The following is a 15,200-nucleotide window of genomic DNA, read 5'->3' as shown; positions in this document are numbered from 1 at the left end:
AGTCCCGTGACCCCCCCCCCTGGAAAAGCACCCTCCCAATGCCGAGAGCATGTGGCCCGCTCATCCCTCCCCCTTTCCTGCCCTACCAGTGCTCGGATTAAGGGTCTGGTATGGGATTTTGAGGATGATGCAATCAGTCAGAGAGGCAGGGACATCGCTGGCAGTGGCCGGTTGTCTGTTGGCTGTCAACCCAGAGGCATCCTTAGTTTTTTTTGCCATTAGTTGCCAGGAGCTCGGTACGATGCTGGCAAGAGCATCCCAGGTTGCAAAGAGCTGGTCCTTACACATCTCTTCACCTGGCTCTTAGCAACTTGGGATGCTCTGGCTGGAAAAGGTGTGGCAGGCAAACATTGTGCAGCAGAACGGCCACACCACACTGCCTGCCACCCCCCATGAGATGTCGCCTGAGGGAGACCGAGAAAGACTGTTCAGGAGCATGTCTCGCTCTCCTAACAGAAAATATTAGGTGTCCAGTGTCTCACCCAGGCTCGGATTCCCCACAAGGCCACCGAGGCCAGGCCTCTGGGCGGCAGGGCGCAGAGGGGCGGCAGTGGTGTGGAATCCCCGACGCCTGGAACATAAAGTTCCGGGCGCCGGGCGATAAGTTGCCTTCTACATTTAGTCCTGCTTTGGGAAGGCAGGACTAAATGTAGTGTGGGGAAGCCGGGGTGCACTGCGGAGCCTGGCCTTGGGGTGGCAGGGAGATTAAATGATGTGGTGAAGCCAGGATTACAACCGTGCAACACGCACTTTCAAAAACAAGTCAGCTACAGCAGCTCATGTACCTCTTTGCCGACAGGTTCCTTTAAAAGGAAAATAAAAAATTAGATTGCAGAAATATTCTACAAGCAGAACACAAGCACCTACTGAGCAGATAATAAAAATGAACCTTTTTTTCCCTCTGTCTGGAGGTTGTTTTATCTGTATCATTGCTTAAACCAAACTCTTGTCCTTTATGGATGTGTTTGCATGGGTAGATAATCGCCATCTAACACAGCGATCGTGAAAAGCTTCCATTTACCATTACGCCATGATGCGATGGGGAGACGAATGTGAGGTGAACATTTTTTCCATACTGCTTGACACAAAGTACTTTTTTGTCCTAATTTAAATAGGTCAATTCTTGTGGCATTATGTGAGATGCAGGAGAGATTTTCTAAAGTGCTCTTTCAAGCTACTGTAGTTTGATTAGGAGTAAAAATGATGCGTGGAAAAGAAGCACAGCATATTCCACTGAAGAGAGTCAGGAAGAGAAGGCAGACAAATGGATGGGGCATGTTACAGGATATCATATGACACAAAGAAGACACAAAATAACACTGGGACAGTGTAAGAGGTCCCTTATTTCTGGGGTATACCTCTTAATATTAGGACAACTTCTGCTTTAAAGTAACATGTGGTAAAATGTGCACTACCACACTGCACGTGAACGCCCGTGCAAGTACTGTATTGTAGCACGCACATGCCGTGAATTGTGGTGTGCTGCATTTGCCCATTGTGATGTATTGGCAGCCCATTTGAAATGAATGGGCTGCCTTGACGCTACAGCCATTAGCACGCAAAATACTGCATGTTAAAGCACATGCAGTAATACACTGCAATGGATTGGAATAGCATGAAGGGGGCCTAATGGCTTTTAAATAATTAAAGGGAAACTGTTAGGCTTCACACCTGTGTTTTGTATACAGTATATTACAAAGATAGAGCATTTGCGTTGTATATATTAAGAACACATTTTATTTTTTAAAAATATTAAAAATAAATGTAAAAAACAAAATATATTATCGCGGACTATCTGGATGACATTTGTATGTACTTTGTGCTTTTCTTAGTGGTGGTTGCAGTGAGTTACTGAACTCCCACATTATAACTTCCCTTTGCACTGCATTGAAGAAACATATTACAAAAGGGGTTCTCAAACTTTCTAAGAAAAGGGTCAGTTCACTGTCCTTCAGACTTTAGGGGGGGCAGACTGTGGTCAGTTGGAGTAAAAATAGCCCCAGAGTTGGTAGTCAGTGTAAATAAAAAAGCCCCAGATGTCCTAACACTGGTCGGTGGGAATAATGCTTCATTGTGTGTTAGTGGGATGAATAGTGCCCAATAGTTGGTGTCAGTTCGAGGAATAGTGCCCCATCGTTGGTGTCAGTGGAAAGAACAGTGCCCCATCCTTGGTGTCAGTGGAAAGAACAGTGCCCCATCCTTGGTGTCAGTGGAAAGAACAGTGCCCCATCTTTGGTGTCAGTTGGATCAATAGTGCCCCATCAGTTGTGTCAGTAGAAGAAAAATGTCCCTATCTTTGATGTCAGTGGAAGGAATAATGCGCTATCACTGGTGTTAGTGGGAGGAATAATGCCTCATTGTGTGAGTGCCCCAAGTGCCAGATACAGGCAAGCAAAGAACCATATCCTCCCCACGGTCTGCAGTTTGATCAACACCACATTAGAGGCTCAGTACAGGAGTTCTTTTTTGGTATACCCCACCCTAACTTGCCAGGTTGTACTTCCTTGTTGCACTCCCAAGCCTATACTGCATAGAAGCCATGGTTTCCATACACTGCACTGATAATGGCCAACAAGCAGTTGGTCCATGGAAAAAAGGAAGATTGGCATAGCTCCACCCACTATAAACTCCGTTCTTTTGCTCAGTTTGGGATTGAAGTGATGCAATAGAAATACCTGTTTTTTAGGTAGACTCTGCTGTGCTCAAGTATATTAATAGTAATGGTATTAAAGTATTTCTTTAGACATCAGGATAACATAACACTGCAGAATTTTTTGTTAGATCAGGCATTCCTCAAACGCATTTGCATTTCTGCTACTTGTATCTCTGAAAGTAAGCTGCAGGTTGTCAGATTGAAATGTACATCAGTATTGAGTGTGGAAGGCGCCTATGAAATTTTAATTTGATGAAACAGTATAGCTGTCAAATGTCGTTCACGATTCATATAGACGAATTGACAGGTTAATGTACTTTTTAACCCACTTTTTAAGTGCAACTTATATGGAAAGAGACATCAGCATTAACGCAGGATAATAGAAAGCCACAATGCTCATTGGTGCAGTGGTGTTAACGGTTTATGGAGTGTATAAAGAACATTAATTAACGCAATATTAGAAGAGCAAAAACAAATTTGCCAAATATCATTCACTGCTCTCTTACTGCACTGGTGAAAGGTAAACCCTGATTGTGTAATATGTGTTACTGAAACCTGCTATATACACAAAGCAAATACATATACAGGAGTTGTTTTACCTGCCAAAAGATATGTAATTCTTTGTAACTAGGTCTCCCAGACAGCCAGCACAGCCAGGTCCTGGACCTCTGCTGCAGAGGCAGCAGAGCCTAGTCCAGACCACACCCCCAGACTAATGATTGGACAATAAAGCGGCATGAGGTCATCCCTCTGCTCATGCTTCTCTTCTACTGTCAGAACATGGGCATTGTAGCATTGTCCTATTGCTCCCCCTCCCAGTTTGAGTGCTGCTGTGCAGGAAATTACAGGAGGCTCATATCAGGTCCAATTCACTTACAGGGAAACTTTACTTTTGTAAATTAAATGGATAGTTTGAAAATGGATCTTCAAAGACATTTTGTTACTTGTATACAATTTAAATTTCATAAATACATTTAATACATTATGTGTACAGTAGTCTGGCATTTCTAATAAGACTGCCTAGCTGTAGCTGCTCACTCGTAGACTGCCTGTCTCTAACTGGCACTCCACACAGAGCTGTATAAAGGGTAAAAGATGTGTGTCTCTTCTCTGAGTCGTTGAGCTTTGTACCTGAATAGAGCTAAACAGCACCGGACCGAAATACACTCTCTAAACTGCATGGAATTAAGCAATGAAGAAAACATGCCGCCAGCACAAATGTGGTTACATAGTTAGGTTGAAAAAAGACACAAGTCCATTGAGTTCAACCTATAGAGTGGTAAATATGAAATATCATATGATATAAATATTTCATAGTTACATGACTTTAAATAAAATAAATAACAATTTTTTCACATTTAATATATAAATACAATTTTATATCGGAAAACGTTTGTGGTTATCTGACCATCACACCTATACTGTTTATTAGCTAGCTGGTCATCCATTCACAAACCATGGCCATTAATATGGATTTGGCCCCTCGTTGCAACTAAAACAACCACGATCATGACTTTAAATAAAATAAATAACAATTTTTTCACATTTAATATATAAATACAATTTTATATCGGAAAAGGTTTGTGGTTATCTGACCATCACACCTATACTGTTTATTAGCTAGCTGGTCATCCATTCACAAACCATGGCCATTAATATGGATTTGGCCCCTCGTTGCAACTAAAACAACCCCGACTCTTCTGGGAAGGCTTTCCACAAGAAAGCCTGGTATACCATTTGGTATACCATTCGAGTAACTCCACACCAAACTCATTAAATCTCTTTATATGTAAGGCATTAGATGTCTTTTATGGAGCTGGCTTTGTGTACAGGGGCACAGTCATGCAGCAACAGACAAGGACCTTCCCCAAACTGTTTCCACAGGGTTAGATGTGCTCAATCGTCTAAAATGTTTTTGTATGCTAAAGTCTGTTAAAAGAGAGTGCACGGCTATGTACATGATTTTATGGACTTAGTTTTGCAATAGGATGTACATATAAAATGTTATATACACATGAAATATTTCCCTCCACACAAAACAAACTATTTGTTTACTAAATTCCCTCTACAATAGGTCACACTAGACTATTTTCTGAAACTGTAGGTTAACTAGAAAATGTGAGCCCTTCTCCTGAATGTTGAAATTAAGAGCATGTAACAAAGCAAATACAGGCGCATCAATGCTCAGTGCTGTCACTTTTATCTGCTATAAGACTTAAAGCCCAACTATATATAATGTGTATATATATACTGTATATTAGACATGTGCAGCGGCTAAACATTTGTTTAGTTTAGTTTCGGTTTTCTTTTATTTTGTTTTTTGGAATTCGGGTCCTATATGCGTTTCGTTTCGGGATTCGTATTCGGATCTGATTCGGAATGTAGATTCGGAATTCGGACGAATTCCCGAAAATTCAACTTGAGGTGGGGTAGCAGAATTGGCACATTTGTCATTTCTGGCTGCTGTGCTCTAGTCTTTACTATTAAAGGGACATTAAAATACTTTTCTTAATTTGTTTTTATCCATTTAAATGTCAACAGTGCACGCACAGGATTTGGACGAAAATCGTTCCAAATCCGAAATTTTGGATTCGGATGCTTTCGGTTGATTTCGGATATGTTCTATTACAGGAATTCGTATGCTCCGAATCTACGAATTTCCGAAATTTGGTCCGAATTTTGATTCGGAACGAAACAAAACGCACATGTCTACTGTATATACACAGAGCTTTTCTTCTGGTGGAACGCACCGGTATGCAGTACCGGCACCTACCACCATCCCTTTAATTTTTTTTACCATATAGATATAAAAAAAAAAGGTGCCCTCGCCGTACAGACAATGTGCAAGTGTCTGTATGGCAAGTGTACAGACACGGCGCCAGAAGACAAGCATCACCAGGGTGATAACGCTTGTTTTCAGGAGCCGTTTACCACCAAAAAGATGGCTGCCACCAATAAACCTCATCGCCGGCGGCCATCTTGTGCAAGCTCAGTGCATCCCCTCTACCACAACCAAAATGGCATTAAGGTTTGTTGTCGGCGGCCATCTTCGTGGTGGGCAGGGACATGCGCTGTGCGTCCCTGCCCACAACAAAGATGGCTGCCACATGGTTTTTGTGGGTAAAAGGTGCAGTGAGTACCAGCACTTTTTTGCCCAGAAAAAAAGCACTGTGTATATATTGTTGTCCACTTACAGTGATTACACATCTTTACGTTACATTGCATATTAATGAATGTGCGTTAATCCAGATTGTGTTGCACGTGAAAGCGGACCTTTACACCCAAATTCTACCAATACATCCCTCTCTGTATGATGATTAATAATAACATAGACATGTCAGATGTAAAATGCTGTGATTTTGAAACACTTACACTTGCAGAGCATTCACTTTCTACTTTGAAAGGGCAAAAATGACTTCAGTGTGCCAAAGCATTGCACACTGGGATTGCCTTGTCACTGAAATGAGATATCGTTCATACCGTTGAAAAAAAAATGGCCGCGAGATCTCGCAATAGCGGCGCATCGTCAGAAGGGGATGTGGCCATGGAAAATGATGAAGCTAGGCAGGAGTGACACAGCAAGAAGGCATGGAACGAGGAGCAATTGCCCTCTTCTAACATGGCCGCCCGCTACATTGCAGGACCAAAATTTAAACATAACAAAAAAGGTATTTATAAAAGAAAATAAAGCGTTTTAAATGTATTTAATTTGGTTATTGTATATTAGTGCATATAGGAATGTTTAAAAAAAAAAATTAAGCCAGCCTATTAATTGAATAGCCTGCCAACACACCACATGCACCATTTTTCTGACTGCGTACCACCATGCACATGCAGTGCACTGCAGTGTGGGTGTGTTCTACTACTGCGTTGGGGTGTGTTGTAGTAGTGCATTGTGGTGCCCTTTTGCTATTGTAATGCATAAGTAAGAATGGACCCTATAGGGTTTTCATAGAATATCCATTGAGCAGATAGCGCATATACATTTATGTGTGTGTGTATGTACAGTATATGGGGTGTATACATAGTTGTATATATATATTACAGTAGTAGTAGGTGTATCATTCTTAATAATAGACAAGGAAATGTTGTTGTGATGTAGCTATCACAGAGAGATTTAATATTGTTGTTGTCTAAATACATTTAAACTTCAGCCGGAATAACTGTCGAGTGATTCATGCTCATATAGGTGAATAGAACGATTGTATCGGAAGCCCCAGTGCGCTATTCTCATTTCGCTGGAAATAAAAAACAAAATGTATCCGTGTCACTCAGTGCCCTTCTGTGCGGCTCAGAGCTATCAAACAGGCCACAATTATGATGGCGAGGTGATTGTGTCACATCGCCAGGAAGTTTATTGCTTTGGAGGGTGCTCTGCAGTAACACATTCCCTTTCATATTACTCTTTATATCATTGTTTGGCTGGTGACTGGAATAATCAGATGACATCAAACGCTGTCAAAATTCGTTTTACAGGATTTTCCTCTGACGCTGTCCCCTCGCCTTCCTGAGATTTTAACTGTTGTGGAATAATACTTGTAATTATTTGTTTGGCTTAAGAAATCATTTGAGCGAGCTGCAATGCAGATGCTTTCTGCCTTATTCAATGAGAACAGGGCCTGCAACATACTGCCATCCATTGCATCCGCGCATGAATCCTCTTGTGATCAGATTGGTACGGATTGTATAAGGACCGCTGTGATATCCGTGTCCATCCAGTTTTTACCTCCATCTTGCAATGGAGGAAAAAAACGAAATGAACGGACTCCATGTCAGTCTAGGGGGAATCAGACTTGTGTCCGTTTACATCACATTCCCCTTGATCCGGCATGACCAAGCCCGGCAAAACGGAACACTGTTCCATCAGTTTTTCTGGACCTGGCTGGAGCCAGGGCAACCGGATTTAAATAGACACCTGTCTGTTTAGATCCAGCTGCCCATAGACTTACATTGGGCATCCAATGGGGCAAACCTAAAAAAACTGACAGACGGACCTGATCAGACCGTCCGACTGAAAGGGGTCTAAAAGTTGTAATGAATGCTGTACTTTCTATTAGAGGAGATGTGGACATTTTTATGTATTCCAAGGAAGTAGATAGGAAAGGTTTCACTTATGCATTCACCTGCTCTGTGTGTGTAATATCTGGTATGTTGTATACAACTCTCAGAAGCAGGATATTGTCTAAGGAAGGCTTCATTTACATAGTTACATAGGTAAAAAAAGACACATGGCCATCAAGCTCTTCTTTTAAAAATTCTTACAACCCCTAGTTAATCCACATGAAGCTAAAACAACCTCTGTCATGACTACCGCATAGGATTTCATTGCATTTGCTGTGGTAACCATTTATCTTTCTTTTGTGTCCCTCACAGGGGTGTCCCTATACATCTTGCCGGTATGGCGGGGGGAGGTGTTGCTTCTGATGCATGTTTCCAGGGGGGGTTGTCGGTGTTCAGGATAGAGGTTGTTGCTCTTTGGGCAGCATGGCTTGGGGTGAGGCAGTTTGTGGTGCGGTTTTGGTGTTGGGGAGCACAGACTAGCTCGTGGTGAACGCTGTCCCGACCATCTCTCTGACGTCACTGGTTGCCAGGAACTGGGTGAGATACCGGCCAGAGTGTTACTGGTTGCTAAGAGTTCTTAGCAACCTGGGACGCTCTGGCAGGAAAGGGCCATATGCCCCAAAGAGATGCCGCCTGAGCAAACCACCTCAGGCTGCCTTATTACAGGGACGGCCCTTGTTCCACACGATCACATAACAGCAAATAATAATGCTACCATTCTTCCAATGAACCCTCACTAGACAAAAAGGAAATGGAAACCGCATGGGGACTACATGTGCAGATGATCATCCATCTTCCCCTTTGTGGCAACATCACTGGTGAGATCTGGACTTCTAAATACTGTATATCCAGAAACTGCTACACTTACCAAAAGCACAATGCTGTTTACTGTATATCTTATGTATGATTTTAAAATTTTCTTCCCAGTTTCACCTTACTCTGTATCAAGGTTTTACCTACAGTTTATTGTAAGATAGAAGGGTTTAGGTGTATACAAGCTGCACACAGGCTACAGGGCAATGTGTGTTGAGGAACAAAACTGCTACAAAAAGCATAAAACATCCTAGACCATGATGTTACCTGTGGATGGTGTATCCAATTATAATTCCATTAGGTTTCATAGGCATTGTCCATGAAATCTTCACAGCTTTTTCTCCATCTGAAACCAACATGGGGGGATTGAGACCCTCTGGCTCTGCCTCCATAGTTGCTACAAGTGCTGGTTGACTAACACCGCAACTACCTAGAGGGCAAAAATAAATGACAATAATGTGCTGTTATATATTGGTGCATACCAAATTTAAAAAAAAAGTATTATATTCGTACCGAATATTTATATAATATTAGGCACTTTCTATTTTTCATGCAACTTGACTGATGGATCTGTCAATTACGTCCCTCTGTTAAAAAAACCCCCAATAAACAAACAGACTGCGTGACATGGATTTCAATGGCCACAGCAGCCCTTTTATTAACCAAATCAACTTTACCAATAACCAAAGTAATAAACAAAATAATATAGAAATAAATACTGTTAACGACTGTTGGATCTGAGAAGGGGTATTTGGGTGCCCAACAGCCCAAATAAGGCCTCTCCTAAAACCTCCTCCCATGTCCCCAGCCGCACCCCAACCAGCTCGAGGACAGTTACTCCTCTCAAGTTCCAAGGGGCCAGGCCCCCCAACAAATACTGACACCAACAGGAGGAAGCACCCATACCAGCTGATGGCCCCCCATTTGTGTAACTAACTCAGAGTTTCAGACGCCGCAAAGACCCCCTAACCCGCCAAGCTGCTGTGACATAAAAAGGACCTTGCAACCAGCAGAACCACAAAATTCAGGGAGGGCGGGTGGGAGAACCTGCTCCCTCCGTCGACTTTCCAAAAAGAAGGCCCCTCAGCCCTTGCAGTTCCAACCCATGTGGCTCCTCCCAGAGACCTGACCCCAACCTCTATTTAGGTAAGATCAGCTATTTCCCATTTAAGCTCTAACCCCTTCTTAAAGGGGTTCTTCATTCCTTCTTGATTTTGTTTGCATTTAAAACACAAAAGAAAGCAGTTGATCTCACTGCGTTGAAGATCCCTACATCATTGCAGGACACAATATTGACATGGAAAAACTAGCGCAAGGAACCGCATTGTGCAGAGGGGAGCCAGGCATCAGGACCAAACATCAGACTGGCAGACATTAAAACATTCTTTAATTTATTTAATACATGATTTAAACTGGAACACTGCACTGCATACATATGTACTATATAACTACATTATACTATATTAGCTTTTTGGGGGTTTCAAAACTTTAAAATGATATACAATTAGTATTTTTTATAAACAGAAAGAATATTCTGTCATTTTACGTTGATTGCATTTGTTTTCTCGAGTGGAAAAAAAGCACAAAACATTGCATTTTCTTCTATTTTACTCCTTGTTTTTAAATATCACTAAAAGAACAAAAATACTTTTATTTTCTAATGTAATATCATTAGACAGCTCTAATTATCATGTGTCACAGTGAGATGGATTATTTCCAAAATGATTTATCAGCTTTCCAGCAGCCATTGGCTGGATTGATAGGGATGCATAACTGACAATGGTAACCCCTCTTGCACAGATGATTGGAACTAATCAACACTGACTGGTAGAAGTCATTGACACGATGAGCTTGGCAAACCTAGATACTTCAAAGAAAGCTTGGGCCAGCTTGGGCAGGTCAAAGCCATAGCAGACCCTTTAAAGCAAATGTGTGTGGGTTTGCTTTAAATATATGCAAAGCCAAAACTTTGGTCACATTGGGAAGGCGTTCCTTCATTTTCCGTCTCAAAACACATTTCCCCAAAGTGAGGGAAATCCCAGTGCTTTCAGGAACAAGTACCTTCGTATGAAGATTTTCCCTCTATTCTCATTCCAGTGATAACACAGATTTTTTTTTCTCATATTCTCTAGCGGGAATCAGACAACAATTAAAACCTTTCAAGCGTTTTAACCCCTATCCTCGCTCCATTTAGCTGCCAGAAGCAAAATAAATACCCATTAATTATTTGTATTGAGCAGCATGAGATTCAATCCATGTGACAGAGTTGGGCCAATCTTCAAGCACCAGCGCTGCCACATGGTAAGTCCATAGCCCTGTGTAAGCTATGACTTACTTAGATTACAAAGGGTGTCTTCTCCTGCTCCTGGCAGCTGAAGATAGCCACAGGAGAATTGAAGCTGAAAGCCAGGAAACAGCTAAACACATAGATAAAATGCATATAAGGGAGCTGTTTTAGCTGCCAATGAATTTATATTTTTGACCATCCTGTCCTGAGATTTACACAGCCCCTAAGTGGATGACACTACTTAAAGTGACACTAAACTCTAGAGTTAAATCTTAAAAATAGATGCAAGCACCTTAACTATTACTAAAAATGTATCTTATTTGTGTATCACTCGGCTGTAGAACCTCAAATCATCTCTGAATTGGGGCTGACACTGTCCTTCCTTCTGGAGGGTGGCTACTTTTGTTCCTCATGGTCCCTGTGTGTGTTGTAAAGTAGTCACCGCTCCAAGCTCGCTCCTGTGATGGACTACAATCTCACGTATAGTTTACTCATTTGTATTGAGACCGTAGTCCAACACAGGAGCGAGATTGGAGCGGTGACGACTTTACAACACACACAGGTACCATGGGGAACAAAAGTAGCCACCCTGCACCATCTCCCAGCCTCTGCTGGCTGTAGAGGGGATTACAAAAGGCTGGTAGAAAGTCAAATTCAGGCACTTGCATTCCCAAAAAAATAAACATTGAATGGTTTATTGATGAATACAAAGCTGCATTCATTGTTTTTTTTACATCTGTCTGGAGTTCAGTTTTAAGGGAAATTATATAATGCGGAGGGGGGAGGGTGGGGGGGTATTATAGTAAACTTGTTGTTGCTTTGCCTGGATGAGAAAAACATAGGTTAATTTTAAGCAAGAACTCCGGGTAGCTATAAAAGACAAAAGTTAATGCAGCTTTGTATCTATTATTGAACTCTGTTTTCTTCATACACTTCAGTGTAACTACCTGTTTTTGACTTGGTATACGCCTCTTGCAATCCCCTGTAAATTGTAAACCAGAGCTTAGGCTGGGAAAGGGCAAAGCAGCGCAAACAGCATCAATAGTGCTGCACTGCAAGAAGCATGCTGATAGGAAGAGAGAGCAGAGTGACAGCGGGAGGGGAGCTTCTCAGTCTGCTTTTTCTGCTTTCACTGTGCAGTCAAAACCTGAGCTTGAGAGGATACTAGTAAGTATTATTTAATGGCAGCAGAGAAAATGTAGTTCTCTTTCCCTGCCAGATCGGGTTGTGATGTGTGGCAGAACTCTGTAAAAATCAGTACTTGATGGACAGAAATACAAATTATTTAGCTGTTTAATCAGCTTCTGTATATGTATTTTATCTGAGTATTTAGCGGTTTGCCTGGAGTCCAGCAAAGGATGTAAATATTATTACTGTCTGGGTCCATATAGAGATATAATAACAATACAACTACTGCAGCGCTGACAACTAGGAATCACTCTGGTCCTGAAGGTGTAAAGTGCTATGGTACCATTCTGACAAGCTTGCAGTCGGATGGAAAGTGACATTCCCGGGATAAGGTCCTCTAAAATGAGAAAGTGCTTCTCTCCGGCGGGGTTATGCTGACCAGCGGCTCCTCCGGTACTCAGCAAAATGTTAAACTCCAAAGGAATGCTGGAATTGTAAACACCTAGAAAAAGTTTAATGTGATATCATTTCAGTTGGTGCCTTGAAAGAAGACAAAACAATTGACAAGAAAAAACAACAACATAGCAGCGCCATTAAATTGAGTTGTCGGGACCAAAGGAGACTTAAAGTGCACCTGTGCCCGGACTATGGACATTAATGTATTTTCATATTCCTAACAGGCAGTAAAATACCTTAACACAAGCCACCCCTGACCTTTCTAGCTTATGGTAATCTGAAGCAATTCATTCTTAGGGTGCCCACACACCTTACGATAATCGTACGATAATCGCGGGAAATCCCGCGATCGTACGATTATCGCAAGGTGAGTGGAAGCCGTGCGACCTCTACTACTGTAAGGCCGCACGACTTTTAACTTACGAAGGCTGGGCACACACCTTACAACCATGGCAAGACTTTTGTCTTGCCATGGTTGTAAGGTACTTAAAAAAAACGTACCATCTGCCTATCTTGGACAGGCAGATCGTACTTGCGATGATCGCAAGCCGCGCCCCCCTGCGCACACCGGCCCGTCCGGCTTTTATCGTACGAACATGCTACACACCTGCCGAACATCGTACGATGCTTGGCGGGTTTTCGAACATGTTCGTAAGTTAAAAGTCGTGCCACCTTACAGTAGTATTATCGTACGATTATCGCAATCGTGTGGTGTGGGGACCTGAACATGTTCGAAAACCCGTACGATGTTCGGCGGGTGTGTAGCATGTTCGTAAGCGCACACTGGCCGTTCGGCATTGCGGTCATCGGAAAAGAACGCCCCTCAAGGGGGCACGGCTTGCGATCATCGCAAGTACGATCTGCCTGCCCAAGATAGGCAGATCGTACGTTTTTTTAAGTACCTTACAACCATCGCAAGACACAAGTCTAGTTCCCTGCGGAGCAATAGACGGAGGGAAGGACATGACTGAGGCAGGTCAGACCTGAACAAGGAGGGGTTAGGTAAGTATTGGAAGGAAGGGGGTTTGTCGGTTGGGGTTTGAAAAGGGGGGAGGGAGGGAAAGCTAGCATAGTGATAGGTGGGCTTAGCTTGGGGGGGTGGAGTTAGGGGGGCCATCTTACTGTACAGTGTGAAGTAGGGAACCATTTTAGGTGGGAGAGAAAGGAAATCAGTATCACCCACCCTCCCTGTTAGTATTTTAGCTTGTTGTTTTTGTTTTGGTTTGTTTTTTATGTTTCATAAGAGTTAGTCTCCGCAAGTGTGGAACTTGGGGAGGAGGGATACAATTTTTCTAGTTAGGGTAACGGGTATTTCTGTTCTGCGTTTAAGGTGGAGTTTGTGTTTTGGGAAATATGTCTGATTTCATTTTCTTCTAGGTTGGTCGGCAGGCGGGTCCCTGGCGGTGCCATACATCGACGACGAAGAAATGGCTCTCCGCAAAGTGGAAAGGGGCGGAGTAGTAGGGAAGTGCCAATGGTGGGGCTACTGGGCTCTATAGCTTGGTAGCCAGTAAGAACTTGGGCAACTGTTGGTGGGCGTACCCACTCTGGCCAGGATAGGGGCGGCCGGTGGCTGGTACAGTAAACAATGGGTCATGGTACATGGTAAGCGGTGAGTGGTGTTTTTTGGCACTCGTCAGGGACCGAAGCATTTTATTAATATGTTCTGCTATTATTTTGAAAATGTTTACATCGCTGTGGCCATTCAACCTTCCAATAAATGTTATTACTTTACGTTTTTGTTGAAATTACTGTGTTCAGTATGTTATTTAGGTGGGAGGTGAGGGTTACTTGGCCTTGCAATCAGTCATGCGATGGTTGTAAGTTGTGTGCCCAGCATTAACCTGTTGCTGTTGACCATACACATATACTTGGCAACACAGCGTTGGGCTTTTACATGTGCATACAGCACAGGGGCGTTGTTACAATTCTAGCCAGGCGTGTGAAAACGTTGGGAGAAGAGCGAGGGAACAGATTTATCTTAAGTGCAAATGGCAGTTTTGTTATTCGATGTCAAAGTTACCATGAGTCTAATGACAAGCTGCCAAAACAGATTTTCATGTTCGCTAAAGAACAAGGCGCCAAGTGCGTTTATATTCTCGGCACAGCAGCCTTTCATAATTTACAACTCGACGCTGATAGTTTATTTAACATTTATGAACTTACAATGCAATCAGAAATTCATTATTATCCGAACAAATAAATAGTTGATATTTCACAGCTTCTGCGGGTGAGAATCTGGGACACATGTCTCAATAAATGTTTTCATCTGCAATAACTGAAGTACAATTTGTCAGAGAGCCAGGGAGCTGAATAATTAACGTGAAACGGTTTGGTGGGGAAAAAAAAAATATGCTATAGCGTCGCTTCTATTGTAGAGTGCTGAATACTAGTTCTAGTCTGATGAAGTGGAGAAAGGACTTTTTAATAGGGGAGTATTTAATAAGCCAGCCAGAAGAAGAATAAGGACTGCAAAGTGCTGTAAGGTGTAGCAGCTAATCAGATTTTTGCTTATTAATATATGTCTATCATCTACCTGTATGAAAAGCCTCAAAAGGAAGCAGCCGTTCTCTGACTCTCGCAAGCAAAGGAGTGCTGACACCACTCAATACTGACTCAGAACTAGTAAGAGGACACGGAATCAAAGAAAGCATGGTGCCACCCTGGGAATTTTATAAACTTCACATTGCTTTGGGCTACTGGCCCTGTTGGTGCTCTCTGCCAATATACAGTCTGTGTATATGTATGTATCTGTGTATATATATATATATATATATATATATATATATATACACTGATATA

General features: G+C 42.3%; 1 protein-coding gene across 1 annotated transcript in view; it reads right to left on the bottom strand.

Annotated features, from left to right (window-relative positions):
• The window catches only part of USH2A (usherin), a 534,204-nt gene that overhangs the window by 74,948 nt on the left and 444,056 nt on the right, over positions 1-15,200 (bottom strand). Inside the window, exons 65-66 of the mRNA XM_018556052.1 lie at positions 12,286-12,444; positions 8,795-8,957 (exon numbers count right to left, since the gene is read on the bottom strand). Of these exons, the coding sequence (XP_018411554.1) occupies positions 8,795-8,957; positions 12,286-12,444 (322 nt within the window). The remainder of the gene's footprint in view (positions 1-8,794; positions 8,958-12,285; positions 12,445-15,200) is intronic.

Source organism: Nanorana parkeri, unplaced genomic scaffold, assembly GCF_000935625.1.
Source record: "Nanorana parkeri isolate BGI_ZX_2015 unplaced genomic scaffold, ASM93562v1 scaffold1, whole genome shotgun sequence".
Lineage (NCBI taxonomy): Eukaryota > Metazoa > Chordata > Amphibia > Anura > Dicroglossidae > Nanorana > Nanorana parkeri.
This window is presented reverse-complemented; position numbering and strand designations above follow the sequence as displayed.